Here is an 18,151-nt window from a genome sequence, read left to right as displayed (position 1 = left end):
ACAAAAAATTTAAATGTTATGTAATTTTTTGTGACAATTTTCCCTGTTACAATTACAGATGGCGATTTTAATTTTTTTAATTTAATTTTAATCAGACAACAAGGCCCATATTACGGCTACCTTACAGACTATATTATTACAATAACTTAAATAAATACTAAGCACTAAAATAATAAGCACTAAATAAAAAAATGGACAATGTAGCCCATTTATTGATCATTCTGGAAAATATCACTTTAAAGGAATAGCTGCCGAAACGCCTGTCAAAAAAGAGGCATTTTTTCTTTCTAAGCGGCGTTTTAAGTTTCCAAGTTTTTATTCCTTACTTGTTGTTTTTATTCCTCACTTGTTGTTTTTATTATTTTTTCGCAACTGTGTTAAAAAACGTCGTTCGATACACGTGCGGAAATGTCATTCTTCACTCGTCCCGAGTCTTGCCAAGATACCTATCTCGGTACTCGTGAAGTAATGACATACTTTCCGCACTAGCATCGAAATGTACTATTTATTTCATTTGGGCACCAAGAAGTATGTTGGTAGTAAACCTTTTGCGAGTAAAATAGTATGTAATAATGATTTAATATAATATTGTTAATTAACTAAAGTTTCATTATTGCGTCATTTCATCTCATAACCCTACTACCCATTGAATTGAATGACCTTTTTCACGTTTTCTGCAGCAATGCAGTCGACTGCAGCAATATTGAAGCGCGACATTGCTGTCGACTGCTACGGCAGTAGCCGTAAATGTCAAAATCAAATTTCCTGTCTGGATTTTGACGTTCATTTAAAATAAATAATCAAAGGGGATCATCGATTTTGGGCCCGGAGGACAAACCATCGCGTATATTATGGTACACTACACAGACGGTTACAGTAATTATAAACGCATTTGATTACGGAAAAAGATATAATATTGGGTGTAAATGAAACGGGAATGTATTATACAATAAAATAAATTATATCTATTATTAATTTCCGTAAATCACACCATCATCTTTATTAGCATAGCATAGCTTAACGCTCAATTTCGCACAAACCGTGAGGTTTTCACTAAGGAGTTTAAAATTCTCTTTGCACTAAACTTTATGGTTGGTAAAAAAGTCTGTATTCTAATTTGGCACTAACTGCCACTGTCTGTCATTGCTATGTCATAGCCTCGTAGCTGACATACGTGAGATATATGCCGCAATGTATGCATTGCGCGTTTTATCGGAGCTTTGCCTGAGGTGTGTTAAGTAGGCGCGCAATCAAAATTAAACATGCGTAAACAATCGTTACGCGTACCGATGAAACTGGGTAAGTTAGTCATGGGAGAATTAACGGTCGACCGCATCGCGAACTCTCGGCAGTTCAAGCGGACCGATCGTCTACCGCGAACATTGAAGTGAGACGGAGATATGGAAGTCGATCAAACGTTCTCTACAGTGAATCAGTACCCGTCAGTTAGTGCCTGCGTGGGTAATTTAAATAGCTTGGACGTCGTAATAATTATAGTTGTATTCCATACAATATTACATATACGTGAGATTTTTTTTGTTATTACACTAACATGAGTAAGAGATTTATGAAGGTGAAACAAAAGTCGAGTGTCCATTTTCTATAAGCAACAAAAAAAAATTCGAAACAAAAATGGTTAATAGTAATTAAACGGATTCATTTACGTTAGAGATTTTTTTGTAGAATATAGTAAATATAAAGAGCTTAATTAACATGTAATTTTTATGTACACATTAGTTGTTATTTTTATGTAAAAAAAAATTTTAATAAAGAAAGTTATTGGGGGCAGGTTTCTGTGCCAAGCTGGAAGAAAATATAAATACTTAATGAGTATATGCCTGAGAACAGCATATTAGAAAATCTCTAGTGTGGGGATTGATGTTTTGGTTTATTTCTCTATTTTAGTAATAATTTGGATTTATAAAAACAAATTGACATATTTTGTGGAGATTTTTTTCAAAATATATTATTTGTAACATAGGTAATCACATCTCAAAAAATCTCTAATGTGAGAATTAATGTAGATTTCTCATACATTTTGAACTGTGCGGACCGGCCTAATATACAAATACGTAAATACATAGAAAACACCCAAGACTCAGGAACAAATATCTGTGCTCATCACACAAATAAATGCCCTTACCGGGATTCGAAGCCAGGACCATCGGCTTCACAGGCAGGGTCACTACCCACTAGGCCAGACCGGTCGTCAAATTTGGCTTAAAGGGCTGGCATCCAGGGCATTAAAAAAACAAAAATTTGACACAATTCTAGGGATTGACAGGGCAAGCTATGCTGGCGCCATCTGCTAAACACTTTGACCGGCCAACCTCATTGCTATCAGCCAATGTATAAAAAAAAAACAAATATACATTATCCACTTGAAACCAGAAATATCATACAAATTGATCCCAATAGTCGGGTAACACAGAGCGAGCATACGCGCGAGGCAATTTCCTCAATTCCGCCTCGGCCGAGGCACGTCTACACTGGCCGCTTTGTGCGCGAGGAAATTGCCTCGCGCGTATGTTCGCTCTGTGTGGACCGGCTAATCACGTTTTTTTCTGTAAGATCTATGTTTTCTGTAGGACCATTTTATTAAAAGTACACTACACTTCATTATAGATTTGAGTAGTGTTTGAGTTCTTCCATTGTGTTACCGTCATACAGACTATAAAAAGGGTAACGTAGTGGAAATTATCATGGGACACTTTTTTCCTCCTTGTATGTAAAGTTCTTCTTGACGTGTAACAGTATCCTTGTAGCCTATTTGCCAAATAAATGTGCCAGTTTTAACCAAAAGGGTACTTATTGTCGCTTGTCAGTAAGGCGCTATTTCCATATAGCTTCAATTAGAAATCAACCTTATCGACAAGCGACAATGTGGTACCTTTTGGTTGAAAACGTCACAAATGTTTGAGTTTAAAAGAGCTAACATAAAATAGCTGTTTATGCAACAAGTGCGGAAAGTGTATGATTTCCGACGAGTAGAATTTTATTCACGAGCGAGTGTTTAAAGGAATACGAGTCGGAAATCATCTTTACGCACGTGTATTATATAATGTTTTACTATGCATTGTGCGAGTAAATAAAAAAACATATGGCAAATAAGTTTAATTATTTAAAGGAGTGTTTTAAATCGACACGAGTTGCAAATTACCTATTCGCACCAAAGTAGCACCATATGTACTGTAAAAAAAAATTGAAAACAAAAAGCACTAGTGCGGAAAAGTAGTACTTTCCGCATGATATGGCTCCGTAGGAAACGCACTTTTCGAGCACATGCATTGTAAAAACCTAAAGAGTATTCTATCTATCTAAATCTAAAAAACAGTGTAGTTTACAATTTTTTAAATAAAATGACCCTCAACACTAGTTGACGTTGATTGATCTATAGACAAGGATTTATCAATTAGCATAATTGACAACCCATAGATGAAAGTACATAATAGGCAGCTGATAGCTCATAACTCGTAAGAAACTTATAGTAATGTAGATACATACCACACATCGATATCAGGGGGTCCGAAAACAGGCTCGTTTATTTAGATGTGCCCGTAAAACTATAATTACCTGTAACCAAAGATTAATTTAATTAATCAGATATGTAAAGAGAAATAATAATATAGAGATGAAATGGGGGTAGGGGGGGATACCACTGCGATTTTATTTGTCCTTGTCATAGCCTACCTTTTCATTTCTGCCTACTTCTAAAAAGTCAAAAGCCACGTCAAAATGGTAGACGTAGACATACACCAAATTTGACTGCTTGGTGGGCAACAATCATAGACATAGTATATACTTAGTAGTTATAGACGCGCCACCGAGCGACCGGGGGTAAGAGAAAGAATATTCATATAAAATTTGGATTGATTTGGATTTGGATTGTTTCTCTTTCACTCTTATAAATTTCGGTATTTCGCCATCGCCTCCTACCTATGATGCCACCCGGTCGGTGATAAGGACAAAGCATGGCACTATTTTCTCTTTCCTCTTATAGGAATCGCAATAAGACTATCTTTCTCTATCGAAGAGTGTCAGGCCCTTGGCAACAATGAACCCCACGAGATTACGTAGGTTGTTTTTGGTATGTTGTCAGGAATGTTGAAACGTGTTTTTAATTTCGCCGCATTGCGTATTTTCTGTCCCTCACGGCGGTGGTGCGTGCGATCGAGTGGCACACGTGCCGGATGGTGACACCCTGACAAACTATAGCAACTACTGGAGCCTACTTCTTGATGAGCTGCACGACGTCCTCGTCGTTGACGGTGTGCGCGATGCCGACGCGCTGAGGCGAGTACTTGGTGCTGGTGCCCCACACCAGCGCGTACTTGACACCCTGACAAACTATAGCAACTACTGGAGCCTACTTCTTGATGGGCTGCACGACGTCCTCGTCGTTGACGGTGTGCGCGACGTCGACGCGCTGAGGCGAGCTCTTGGTGCTGGTGCCCCACACCAGCGCGTACTTGACACCCTGACAAACTATAGCAACTACTGGAGCCTACTTCTTGATGGGCTGCACGACGTCCTCGTCGTTGACGGTGTGCGCGACGTCGACGCGCTGAGGCGAGCTCTTGGTGCTGGTGCCCCACACCAGCGCGTACTTGACACCCTGACAAACTATAGCAACTACTGGAGCCTACTTCTTGATGAGCTGCATGACGTCCTCGTCGTTGACGGTGTGCGCGACGCCGACGCGCTGAGGCGAGTACTTGGTGCTGGTGCCCCACACCAGCGCGTACTTGACACCCTGACAAACTATAGCAACTACTGGAGCCTACTTCTTGATGAGCTGCACGACGTCCTCGTCGTTGACGGTGTGCGCGACGCCGACGCGCTGAGGCGAGTACTTGGTGCTGGTGCGCCACACCAGCGCGTACTTGACACCCTGACAAACTATAGCAACTACTGGAGCCTACTTCTTGATGAGCTGCACGACGTCCTCGTCGTTGACGGTGTGCGCGACGCCGACGCGCTGAGGCGAGTACTTGGTGCTGGTGCGCCACACCAGCGCGTACTTGACACCCTGACAAACTATAGCAACTACTGGAGCCTACTTCTTGATGAGCTGCACGACGTCCTCGTCGTTGACGGTGTGCGCGACGCCGACGCGCTGAGGCGAGTACTTGGTGCTGGTGCGCCACACCAGCGCGTACTTGACACCCTGACAAACTATAGCAACTACTGGAGCCTACTTCTTGATGAGCTGCACGACGTCCTCGTCGTTGACGGTGTGCGCGACGCCGACGCGCTGAGGCGAGTACTTGGTGCTGGTGCCCCACACCAGCGCGTACTTGACACCCTGACAAACTATAGCAACTACTGGAGCCTACTTCTTGATGAGCTGCACGACGTCCTCGTCGTTGACGGTGTGCGCGACGCCGACGCGCTGAGGCGACTACTTGGTGCTGGTGCGCCACACCAGCGCGTACTTGACACCCTGACAAACTATAGCAACTACTGGAGCCTACTTCTTGATGAGCTGCACGACGTCCTCGTCGTTGACGGTGTGCGCGACGCCGACGCGCTGAGGCGAGTACTTGGTGCTGGTGCGCCACACCAGCGCGTACTTGACACCCTGACAAACTATAGCAACTACTGGAGCCTACTTCTTGATGAGCTGCACGACGTCCTCGTCGTTGACGGTGTGCGCGACGCCGACGCGCTGAGGCGAGTACTTGGTGCTGGTGCCCCACACCAGCGCGTACTTGACACCCTGACAAACTATAGCAACTACTGGAGCCTACTTCTTGATGAGCTGCACGACGTCCTCGTCGTTGACGGTGTGCGCGACGCCGACGCGCTGAGGCGAGTACTTGGTGCTGGTGCGCCACACCAGCGCGTACTTGACACCCTGACAAACTATAGCAACTACTGGAGCCTACTTCTTGATGAGCTGCACGACGTCCTCGTCGTTGACGGTGTGCGCGACGCCGACGCGCTGAGGCGAGTACTTGGTGCTGGTGCGCCACACCAGCGCGTACTTGACACCCTGACAAACTATAGCAACTACTGGAGCCTACTTCTTGATGAGCTGCACGACGTCCTCGTCGTTGACGGTGTGCGCGACGCCGACGCGCTGAGGCGAGTACTTGGTGCTGGTGCGCCACACCAGCGCGTACTTGACACCCTGACAAACTATAGCAACTACTGGAGCCTACTTCTTGATGAGCTGCACGACGTCCTCGTCGTTGACGGTGTGCGCGACGCCGACGCGCTGAGGCGAGTACTTGGTGCTGGTGCGCCACACCAGCGCGTACTTGACACCCTGACAAACTATAGCAACTACTGGAGCCTACTTCTTGATGAGCTGCACGACGTCCTCGTCGTTGACGGTGTGCGCGACGCCGACGCGCTGAGGCGAGTACTTGGTGCTGGTGCCCCACACCAGCGCGTACTTGACACCCTGACAAACTATAGCAACTACTGGAGCCTACTTCTTGATGAGCTGCACGACGTCCTCGTCGTTGACGGTGTGCGCGACGCCGACGCGCTGAGGCGAGTACTTGGTGCTGGTGCGCCACACCAGCGCGTACTTGACACCCTGACAAACTATAGCAACTACTGGAGCCTACTTCTTGATGAGCTGCACGACGTCCTCGTCGTTGACGGTGTGCGCGACGCCGACGCGCTGAGGCGAGTACTTGGTGCTGGTGCCCCACACCAGCGCGTACTTGACACCCTGACAAACTATAGCAACTACTGGAGCCTACTTCTTGATGAGCTGCACGACGTCCTCGTCGTTGACGGTGTGCGCGACGCCGACGCGCTGAGGCGAGTACTTGGTGCTGGTGCGCCACACCAGCGCGTACTTGACACCCTGACAAACTATAGCAACTACTGGAGCCTACTTCTTGATGAGCTGCACGACGTCCTCGTCGTTGACGGTGTGCGCGACGCCGACGCGCTGAGGCGAGTACTTGGTGCTGGTGCGCCACACCAGCGCGTACTTGACACCCTGACAAACTATAGCAACTACTGGAGCCTACTTCTTGATGAGCTGCACGACGTCCTCGTCGTTGACGGTGTGCGCGACGCCGACGCGCTGAGGCGAGTACTTGGTGCTGGTGCCCCACACCAGCGCGTACTTGACACCCTGACAAACTATAGCAACTACTGGAGCCTACTTCTTGATGAGCTGCACGACGTCCTCGTCGTTGACGGTGTGCGCGACGCCGACGCGCTGAGGCGAGTACTTGGTGCTGGTGCGCCACACCAGCGCGTACTTGACACCCTGACAAACTATAGCAACTACTGGAGCCTACTTCTTGATGAGCTGCACGACGTCCTCGTCGTTGACGGTGTGCGCGACGCCGACGCGCTGAGGCGAGTACTTGGTGCTGGTTCCCCACACCAGCGCGTACTTCAGCTGCGCGGCCAGCGTGCGGTGGATCGAGTGGCACACGTGCTCGATGGTTACACCCTGGAAATTAACACAGTTTTAATTTTGATATTATTTCTATGGTACCTAAATTCTTCCAGAAACAGGTAAAACATCTGAAAAATCCTAGAAATTAAAACAGTTGGTGAGCCAGTTAGCTACATGGTGGTTTTAGGGTTCCGTTTCATAGATGATGGCTTCCTTTGGTACTAAATGGTAAAAGTATCCAGTATTGTCTAACTTACTATATAATACACATCAACCGAATATTTAACAATAATTACTTCTTATCAACTGTTTCAATCTGTAAATATAATAATATACTTTCAAGCAAAAATAATAAACATTCATAAAAACATACAACCGAATTGAGAAACTCCTCTTTTTGAAATTTTGAAGTCAATTAAAATACATTTGTACAACTGTTGTATTACACATACTCAACACTTTGGAACTTTCTAGAATTATAGTGCAGCAGCAGTGGCACATTGACATACCTTTCTGAGGATCAGTCCATCATCAAAGTCTGGCGGCTGACCGGGCTTCTTGGTGTAGACGCGGATGAGCGCCAGGTACTCCCACAGCGTCTCCAGGAGGTAGTCCAGGTTCAGCTTCATGTTGCAACTGCACATATATAACATAAAAAAATAAGATATTTTCAATTTATGAAAACAGTCTAATTTTCAAGAATTCATTCTTAAAATTCTCAAACGATGAGTAAGTTCCGTAAGGGTTCATACATTAATTACGTCACTCGAATTTCGAGGTTTTTTGACCCCTCCCCCCTCCTTGTCACTGTTAGAACCTGATGGCTGCTGGCTGCCTATGCTGGCTTGGGTCTTTTAGTAAGATATGTGGCTCTTACCTGACGACGACCGAGTTGGGCTCGCGAGCGATCCTGTCCACCTCCTTTATGGAGATCTGATTGACCTTTTTGTACACGTAGATGCCAGGAAGGTACACCCTGTTGGCCAGGATCACATCTACCAAGTTATCCGTCTGCCGTGCAGTCTTCTATCAGGGGTCCGTTTATCAAAAGCTTGTAGCTTGTGGTACAAGTGGAAGTCCCTTTCTAACAAAAACTCTCAAAAGGGGCCCCTGGTCGATCACCTACTGGTTTCGGTCTTTTCATAAGAAATGTGGCTTTTACCTGACGACGACCGAGTTGGGTTCGCGAGCGATCCTGTCCACCTCCTGTATGGAGATCTGATCTATCTTGTTGTACACGTAGATACAGGGAAGGTACACCCTGTTGGCCAGGATCACGTCGATCAGGTCGTCTGCCGTGCAGTCTTCTCGGAATAGTACCTGCAGGTTTCAACCTTATTGTTAAACTGTCTTAGTTCAAATTTCCATGGGTGATGGAAGAATTCATTTGAAAGTACCACTTGAGATTATATGTGATATTACTCGGACTTTATACAAGAGTCACACCAACCTAGCTGCCGCCATTTGTTGCTCAGTATAATCCCAAAACCTCCCTGGCAACGGGATGCACTTATTTTTTAGCCACCGTGTATATCTATGTCTGGTACTAGTTACTATTAGTTTTCGTTGCTAGAAATTGTAATACAAATAAATTAGAGTAAGTAGAAGTTTTACATACAATAGACATGTTTAACATGTTACGTAAATGTTCATGCCAAGTTTCATGTAATTTAAAGCATGTCATATTAAAACGAGAACTATAGCGAAAGGAGCTGGATATTGTATGTCTTATATATCAGTCTACGGCGGTTAAAACGTTAAAATGCAGCCATAAAAGTGTGAATCAGTTGCTGCCACTAGATGTTACCTCAGCGTTGAATATCTTATATTCGTGTAGGATCATTTGCACCATTTTCTCGTCCACTTTAGTGAGCTGACACGTCGAGTTGAACGAGAGACCGCCGCCTTTCTTTTGCTGTGAACACAATGAATTTGTTAAATATTTGTGGAAATATATGTAGTTAAAATGTATATGTATGAATATAGTTAATCATGTTGTGTGTGTGCGCGGCAGAGGCGTCTGCCTGGTGTCTGTAGGACTCAATAGTGAATTGACAGAGGCCAAAGATCCTACAAAAGTTCTTTTATGAAGCTGGTGATGGTGGCGGCCGGGATCATCAGCACCAGGTCGGCTGTGTTACATCCATACTAATATTATAAATGCTAAAGTCTGTCTGTCTGTGCGTTAAACCGCTGAACCGATTTAGTTGAAATTTGGTATAGAGATAGTTTGAGCCCCAGGGAAGGACATAGGGTAGTTTTTATCCCAGAAGTCATCCTTTAAGGGGGTGAAAAGGGGGGGTGGAAGTTCGTATGGGGAATCGATAACAAGCAGATTAGATAAAAAATAAGCTGCCCAAATTACTAACACCACGCAGACGAAGTCGCGGGAAAAAGCTAGTTATATATATTGTACTATACCTTAAAGTAAATATTAGGTTTGGCCTTGTTGAGCCTGATGCCGACACTCTCGAGTTCCTTTTCAAGCAGCTGGCGGTGCACGTACGGCTTCGTGGCGTCCAGCATCATCAGCACCAGGTCCGCTGTGCGCGCCACCGCTATCACCTGATCACATCAATATTATTATAATAAATGTTCTCTCTGATAGATCACAGACGAAGATGCACTAAACCAGGCCCAGAAACAAAAATGGAGATGGGCTGGCCACATTGCCAGGGTCCAGGGCCAGAGATGAACCTTACAAGCGACAGCCTGGAAAGGTCCAGACAGGAAAAGAAAACGAAGACGGCCATTGGCGCGCTGGGCTGACGACATAGGTGGTTAGTTAAGGTGGCAGGGGCGAACTGGGTATGAGAGGCCCAAGATCGAGAGAGGTGGAAAACTCTGGCAGACGCCTATACCTCATAAGAGGGTTCTGGTGTGATTTTTTTATTACTAGACTAAGTTTTGCAAATACTTTGTTTTATGTAAAATAACCAGAAATAAAAGGCTTTTTTATTTTTTTTATTTACAAATGTTCTCTCTCTGTAGCCCTCTTCTACGCTTCGGGTGTAGGCCTCCTTCCTTTTACGCCACTTGTCACGGTTCTGTGCGACCAGGAGCCACTTCTTCCCCGCAGTCCTTCTGATGTCGTTGTCCTAACGCATCTGGGGTTTACTTTGAGGTCGCTCTTCCCCCCATGGTCGCCACTCGAGTAGATAGACCGATTCGTGGAGTAAACGACTAGGGTTTACTCCACGAATCGGTCTATCATGCTATATGACCAGCCCATTCCCACTTCAAATTGGCTACGCGTTTTACAACATCACTGTGACAAGGTATAAAACGAACTTATAGAAAGCGAACGCAGCCGACGCGTGAGGGTAGACCGAGCGCGGTCTACACAACTTTGACACCCACCCGCTATCTTCAGTCACCCGCATAAACAATACAAAAGGTAATCACGGTCTATATCTCGGTCAATATACCTATAAGTCTAGTTTTTTGTCAATACCTTTCCTTAAACATCACATAATTTCAATAGTGCCTCTATTACCTGTCTTCCTCTACCCTTGCCCTGCGCAGCACCCTCAATGATACCCGGCAGATCCAGCAGCTGTATGTTGGCCCCGCGGTACTCGATCACACCAGGGATGCATGTCAGTGTTGTGAACTCATAGCTGGCGGCTTCTGAGTGTGTGTGTGTCAGTGTTGACAGCAATGTGGACTGAAAAAAAATGTTGGTACAATTATTATGTCTACTACTTACTACTCTCAAAAGTATCATTGTAATGATTTTTGGGTTCATCCATTAATTATGTTACACGAATTTCTAGGTTTTTTGACCCCTCCCCTCCTTTTCACACTTGGTCACATTTGGCAAACCCTCCTTGACGTCACATGTTTTCAATGAAACCGGCAAATCAAATGAAGTATTATTAATATTTTATCAAAATAGTTTGACAAAAGAAATATTAGTAATTTTATAACCCAAAACTGATTAGTAAAGAAAATTAAATGAATAAAAAGATTATCGTTCCAAAAACTTGTTACTTAACTATACAGCGAATAAAATAGTTTAAAGTGACGTCACAAAGTTTTATGACTCCCCCTTGTCACAACATGTCACATTTTCTTGACTCCCTCCCCATTATCCCCGAATTAATGGATGACCCCGTTTACTCATCAAATATGATTTACTTTTCTTATTTTTTATGATAGAAAGCAATCTAAATTGCCCTATTATTCAGAAAGAGTTACTTGATTGCTATTTATAAACACATCTGAAATCTAAGCATTTTTTGTAAAAATTCAAATTTTACTAAGCTCACAAGTATAGAGAAAAAGTCAGACTCGAGCACGAGGGGTTCCGTACCATTACGCAAAAAACGGCAAAAAAACACGTTTTTTGTATGGGAGCCCCACTTAAATATTTATTTTATTCTGTTCTTAGTATTTGTTGTTATAGCGGCAACAGAAATACATCATCAGTGAAAATTTCAACTGTCTAGCTATCACGGTTCATGAAATACAGCCTGGTGACAGATGGACAGACAGACAAACAGCGGAGTCTTAGTAATAGGGTCCCGTTTTGTTTTGGGTATGGAACCCTAAAAACCAACAAGGATATTTTTACAAGTATTTAATTAAATTAGGTTAAAACACATCATATTTTCCTACGATCCTTCTAAGTTACTTAAAAGAGTTATTTCAATGTTTCATATTGTCAAGCATTAAGGGGCCCACTGATTATCAGTCCACCAGACGATATCAGCCTGACAGTTAGAACAAAAAATTTGACAGTTCTGAATAACTGACAGTGGGCCCCTTTATAGTTACTGCACAGAAAAAATATAGTACTGTAACAAAGCTACTAATAAAGGAATTCGAAACTTTTATATTATTAGTAGTAGTAGTAGTAGTAGTAAATCACTTAATTTTTTTTTTTTTTTTTACTACTACTAATTAATATAATATAATTGATTGATTGATTGATTGTGCTTATTGGTAAAAAGCAATATTTTACATGTCAACAGTTCATCAACATAAAATATATTATTTATGTCTAAAAGCAATTTAAAATAAACATTAGGTACTAAAATTTACAATTCATCATTATTTACATATTGCAATAATTTAAGTAAGTACTTTTATTAAGAAAAGTCCTTTACTTGTACACATTCAAATAAATTATTAGAATAATATAAGTATGTCATTGACGAATCAACTATTGGAGTCCGTCTGTATCGGCCCTTAGCTTTAATTTTTCAAAAATTCGGTTAGTCTAATTAACCCATTGTTAATTCTGCGCTCACCTTGCCCACAGAAGGGAAGCCAATGAGCGCCACCCTCGCGTCGCCCGACTTAAGCACATCGAAGCCCTCGCCCTTGTCCCCACCCTTCTTGGAAGGCTCCAGCAACTGCGACCGGTACTTCGCTAGCTTCGCCTTCAGCAGACCCAAGTGGTATTCCGTGGCTGACAAAACACAAACAATAAGTGACAAAATACTTGAAAGTACAAGCTATGTTATATACGCATGTTAAACTAACCTTTATTCTTCTGGGTTCTTGCTATTTCCTTTTCTATCTCAGATATCTTCTCCAAAATACCCATCTTTGTAAGACACTAGCGGAAGCTTATATTTAACTATAATAAAACTTTATCCTAAGGAGCTATTTAACAACTTAATATTACGCTACACTATGGACATTTCGTTGCTAAATTGATGTCGATTTCAATTAAAACAATTTGTTGCCAAGCATACATAAAGTCGTTATAGGTTATAGACGATCTACGTAAATGACAATTGACAATATTGACATTGACAGTTCGAAGTGTACAGAGAATTAATAAAGCTTGCCATTAACGACAACTGCAAAATTACATTATTTTACACATTTGCATAATAAAAAAATTATGTGCGTGTGTTTACAAAATTACCACATGGATCCACTATTCCGTGATGAGGATAATAATTTTGAAATGTTATATAACTATGTTTTAACTTTGCATGTTACTTTTATTTTAAGATTTTTTTTTATTTATCTTACCTTGTATTGTATATACTAATAAATTTAAATGCAATGCCAACTAGTTTTACAAATAATCGTACAAGATTTTGCTTAGCACGATTTAAAAAACAAATAACCCCCGAAATGTGATGATTGTACCTCGTAAGCATTGAACGTAATTATGTTCAATTTAATTATTTGTACTTATTCTTTCTACTGTATCTTGTTAAAAATTGTTCCAGTGTCGACTTTGAAAACCACAAAATCACTATACGATATGGCCGACGATTATGAGGATGACAAAAATTCTGCAATCGCGATCTCTGAGAAAGGTTTGATGTTAAATTTTCTTAACAAGAAATAATGACCTGTAAAACCTTTAATTCATTGGAGGGAAATAGAGTGTTAAAGTCTGTTTTTAGGGTTCCGTACCTCAAAAGGAAAAAACGGAACCCTTATAGGATCACCGTGCGTCTGTCTGTCTGTCTGTCTGTCTGTCACAGCCTATTTTCTCCGAAACTACTGGACCAATTAAGTTGAAATTTGGTATACGTATGTAAGTTTGTGACCCAAAGACGGACATGTAACATAAACAAATGAATTTTAAACATGGGGGCCACTTTTGGGGGGTAAATGAGAAAATTTAAAAATAAAGTTTTTCAAACCATATCGTGTTATATATATATCAAATGAAAGAGCTCATTGTGAGAATCTCAAATATATTTTTTTTTATAATTTTAGGATAAATAATTTAGAAGTTATTCAAGAAAATAGGCAAAAAATGGCCATTCCCCCTTTATCTCCGAAACTACTGGGACTAAAATTTTGAAAAAAATACACAAAATAGATCTTTACCTATATATTACAGGAAAACCATTAGAAATTGCAGTCAAGAGTGAGTCGGACTTAATTACTTAGTTTTTGATTCGACCCCTGCGGGTTTTTTAAAGACATTTCACTCACGTGTTACATGTATGTACGGAACTCTTGGAACGCGAGTCCGACTCGCACTTGGCCGGTTTTTTATCGCTCCGTGACTCCGCCCTAGTGGGTGTGTTATTTGACTGTCGATAAGATGTGGTCCTATGAAAGTTCATATTTTCACCACATCGTGCTTAGCGTCGCATATATTTCCTCCACCACCAACTTCGCATATACTGTTTAAAATATACTACTTTTCAGATAAAGATAATTTCTACGATGATTTTTATCTCGAAAAAGATATAGAATATAAACATGAATCATCTATGGATATTATATTCTATGGACCCCCTGAATCATTCATGAGACTCGACGCCGAAACTATTCTTCATATTCTCTCTAGCATAAGAATGAAACATTTAATTCCAGTTAATAAGGTTCTTCAAGCTTGGGACGTTATTACCGGTAAATAACATCTCGTCGAATAAAAAGTCAGAATAATGTTCAGTGAGAATTTAGTTCTTACTTTATAAGAAAATTGTATGTTATCATTTATTTCTAGATGGAAGGACGGCTGCCTATTTACATGGAAGAGAATTGTTAGCTTTTGGGCCGTTATTGAACTTTGTCCCGGAAGAAGATTTATACTATGTCAATATGGGAGACCGGAACGTTCGTTCGTATTTCGCTCGTTTCAGCCAAGAGTTACACTTTCGGAAGGTAGATACTGTACACGTCATTGTTAAACATAATCACAGCACAGAATATGAGAATACATATAAGTTAATAAAAGTTAAATGAATTTACAGATTATGAAAAAATACTGCTGTTGCAAAATTAGCACACAAAAATTACGTACATAGTTATTACATGGTGTAGCGTTTAGTTTCCTTTCTGGCAGGAAATTCTGATGGCAGTTACAGTTGCTTTTGGAGAAACTAGTTGCTGCGCCAACTCGCAGAGTTGGTTTGCCGTGTTAGATTAGAAAGCCGAAAAATTTTTAGGAAGATAGCATTAAACTATTGTGTGAAAGCCTCTTAAGAAAATGTGAAGTTAAACCTAATTATGACAAGTGATACCTATCTAAAATTGGGATTCTTTTTGTTGCAGTTTGGTATATTAGTAGCAGCTTATAGGCGTTATTTCGGAAATACCTGGTACTTGAATGCAACCTCCGTAAACGAACTAGGCTACATGATATGCGGGTTTCCACCAAATGAGCTCAGAAAGATTACACCAGTGATTATGAAAGATCTCAAAAGTTTCGTTTTAGGAAAATTGAAGAAATGTAATGACAAACAAGTTCAGGTAAACGTCACGAAGGGATACTGGCTTAACGAGCTACGACACGCAGACAATGATCCCTCAATGATTCTGATATTGTTCGACTGTAGATTAGTAAATTCAGGAATTCACGCACTAGCCGTGCTTATTGGCATAAATGGCGGAAGTAATTAATACATTTTTGTAAAGGTCAGGTTCGAAAGAAATAGGTACCAAAATAGCTTACAAACATAACTATAGATATTATAAGCTCTTAATGTTATTTCTTTTAGACGCTATATGAATTAGCCGTACAGCCCGAAGTCTTTGGTGAGCCATACAGATGGACGTCACATGAAGTCAGCCGAATGGGATTATTACTTAAATGTTAGTAAACTAAACACCATGTATATAATGTCTTATGTCTCGTCTTATGAACCAAAAATTTGAAACTTAACGCAAATTCCGAACAAAAGTAACTAAATATCGTATTTAGAGTAATATTGGTGATAATATCTAAATGTTAATGTTGTTAGTTAGCTGCCACTAACATAGCTCTCTTTTGATATAGTAAATTAAATACACTTATTTTAGACCCTGGTCAGGTTTCAACATTCGCTATCTATTAGCGTTTGTTCTATTGATTAAGATTTAATTCATCACTAAAGCCCGAGTGTGATTTATCTAATTTAATGTTGCTGAACTATTAAAGTTATATACATAATTTGGTTTGTTTATGAATATTGTAATTAAATGTCCCTAGGTATTCCAGCGGATCAACTTAGCTCTATACAATTAGAAGCAATGCCGGCAATAACAGCAGAAGTTATTAAGGAATTTAGTCAGCAAAAATTAACGCAATTCACAAAACAGCAAATAATGAAAATGCAACCGTTAACACGAAGAATTTATATACTAAGAGTACAGTTATTATCTAGTTTTGATGTTAACGAACTATCAAAACACGCTGCCGCTTATAATAATGAATCTTTTATTTTATTAATTGTATGCTTTCTCTACATTAAATTAATAAAATTATGTGTATACTAAATTCGAATTTTACAGATTTTATTCGTAGTAGAAATAAATTTGTCGGTCTAATATTTACAATTGTTTCAGTCTTATAGAACATGCATTGAAAAAAAAAAAACTTTCATTGAAGTGGGTTCAATAATAATAACAAAATCTATTCTAGTCGAATAAAAGCTAGAAAAACACTTCTTCATAATGTCAATGTCAATGATGTCACAGAATTAATAATATAAAAGTTTCGAATTCCGTCCCTTACTTGTTGCTTTTCTTATTTTTTCGCAACTGTATTAAAAAACGTCGTTCGATACACGTGCGGAAATGTCATTCTTCACTCGTCCAGAGTCTTGCCACTCGCCTACGGCTCGTGGCAAGATATCTCGGTGCTCGTGTAGTGATGACATACTTTCCGCACTGGCATCGAAATGTACTATTTCACATCACCAATTCGAAAAAGGGGTTTTTCTTCCCTGCTAGGAGGGATCAAAGTGGCACTTTTCTTCCCTGATAGGAGGGATCAAAGTAACACTTTTCTGTTCTAGGACACTATTTTTGCATTTTTTTGCACATTATTTTTTTAGCTTATACCTATAATATTTTTAAACATCATAATTACCTCATAGGTGATGTGAAAAGCAGTGTGTCACATGGTAGCAAAACTTTTTCCATCTTGGGCGTAACACACTTGAATCCCTCACTACGCTCAGGATTCTACTTTAGAATCCCTCGTTACTCTGGGGATTCTATTATAGAATCCTTCGCTTCTTTTAGGATTCAATGTACGCCCTCGCCGTAAATATGTTTTTCGCTCCCTTGTAATACAATCTACTAGTCTTATCGTGCTGTATCAACGAAATGCAGCGCATGAAATTGTAAGTTTAACCTTTTTAGATTAGACCTCATCCTCATATTAAAGAAATATACACATGGCTGATAAAAATTGAGTATCTTACCTTCATCACATCTTAATTTATTTTTTAGATTTCAAAAGCACACTTAGAAACAAAAAAAACATCCATAACAATACACATGTACATACCAATAAATAAATAGTTATTACTTATTACATGATCATGAAAAAGGTTCCCTTTTTTATTTTATTAAAAAAATAAGTAACGTCTTCATTACTTATGTTGATGTAATGAATGGGAACCTTTAATAAACTTGCGTATAGCATACCATTTACCGTGCGTATACGCACCAAATACGCACATACCCAAAAAGCATGCACTGGAAAGAAGATTTATTATTTAACAAAATAACGACATAAATGGCGCTTATAAAAAAAAGTTGTGAATTTTTAAATGATCTAATCTCTTAACGCAATTTTGCTTTTAGAACTAGCAAGTAATAAAAAATGTAACGACTATTTCTATTTTCAATTGAAAATAATATGACTGTTCGACTGACTTTTCATTTCCGGTGATAGTTGATGAATATCTATTTTAGGATAATCTTGTCTCCTTCCTTAGTTAATAATGTTTTTATATAAATAAAATAAATAATTAATAATCATTTTATTTTGCTGTCTTTACATAAGTCCTTATAATATATAGTAGACATTAATTTGATTTATTTTCGAAAACTTCTCAAGGTTGATTCCACCATTTTGGT

The 18,151-nt window shown here is 40.4% G+C and overlaps 2 protein-coding genes across 3 annotated transcripts; one reads left to right on the top strand and one right to left on the bottom strand.

Moving 5' to 3' along the window:
* Positions 1 to 7,263: 7,263 nt before the first annotated feature.
* Positions 7,264 to 13,135, bottom strand: LOC134744364 (developmentally-regulated GTP-binding protein 2). Its single transcript, XM_063678144.1, has 8 exons — positions 12,863 to 13,135; positions 12,628 to 12,788; positions 10,869 to 11,039; positions 9,794 to 9,937; positions 9,180 to 9,287; positions 8,535 to 8,692; positions 7,882 to 8,008; positions 7,264 to 7,426 (listed from the first exon to the last, which is right to left on the bottom strand). Exons 1-8 carry the CDS (start codon positions 12,924 to 12,926, stop codon positions 7,265 to 7,267), a joined length of 1,095 nt encoding a protein of 364 aa, XP_063534214.1. The 5' UTR covers positions 12,927 to 13,135; the 3' UTR covers position 7,264.
* Positions 13,136 to 13,442: 307 nt separating this feature from the next.
* On the top strand, positions 13,443 to 16,559 carry LOC134743924 (uncharacterized). Of its 2 annotated transcripts, XM_063677557.1 has the most exons (6): positions 13,445 to 13,656; positions 14,507 to 14,710; positions 14,808 to 14,965; positions 15,356 to 15,553; positions 15,802 to 15,895; positions 16,272 to 16,559. In XM_063677557.1, exons 1-6 carry the CDS (start codon positions 13,506 to 13,508, stop codon positions 16,556 to 16,558), a joined length of 1,092 nt encoding a protein of 363 aa, XP_063533627.1. In that variant the 5' UTR covers positions 13,445 to 13,505; the 3' UTR covers position 16,559. The 2 variants fall into 2 exon arrangements, with proteins under 2 accessions (XP_063533628.1, XP_063533627.1); XM_063677558.1 differs by lacking the exon at positions 15,356 to 15,553 and having other exon boundaries at positions 13,443 to 13,656.
* Positions 16,560 to 18,151: the final 1,592 nt, after the last annotated feature.

This window comes from Cydia strobilella, chromosome 9, assembly GCF_947568885.1.
Source record: "Cydia strobilella chromosome 9, ilCydStro3.1, whole genome shotgun sequence".
Lineage (NCBI taxonomy): Eukaryota > Metazoa > Arthropoda > Insecta > Lepidoptera > Tortricidae > Cydia > Cydia strobilella.
The sequence above is the reverse complement of the archived record's forward strand: the minus strand, read 5'-3'. Positions and strand labels throughout refer to the sequence as shown.

Excerpts from the sequence above, each read along its gene's own strand:
- LOC134744364 (XM_063678144.1), bottom strand. The coding sequence starts at position 12,926 with ATGGGTATTTTGGAGAAGATATCTGAGATAGAAAAGGAAATAGCAAGA. Across the intron at positions 11,040-12,627 it reads GCTTCCCTTCTGTGGGCAAG|TCCACATTGCTGTCAACACT; the intron begins GTGAGCGCAGAA and ends ATTTTTTTTCAG. Across the intron at positions 9,938-10,868 it reads GCAAGGGTAGAGGAAGACAG|GTGATAGCGGTGGCGCGCAC; the intron begins GTAATAGAGGCA and ends TGATGTGATCAG.
- LOC134743924 (XM_063677557.1), top strand. The coding sequence starts at position 13,506 with ATGTTCAATTTAATTATTTGTACTTATTCTTTCTACTGTATCTTGTTA. Across the intron at positions 13,657-14,506 it reads AATCGCGATCTCTGAGAAAG|ATAAAGATAATTTCTACGAT; the intron begins GTTTGATGTTAA and ends ACTACTTTTCAG. Across the intron at positions 15,896-16,271 it reads AATGGGATTATTACTTAAAT|GTATTCCAGCGGATCAACTT; the intron begins GTTAGTAAACTA and ends AAATGTCCCTAG.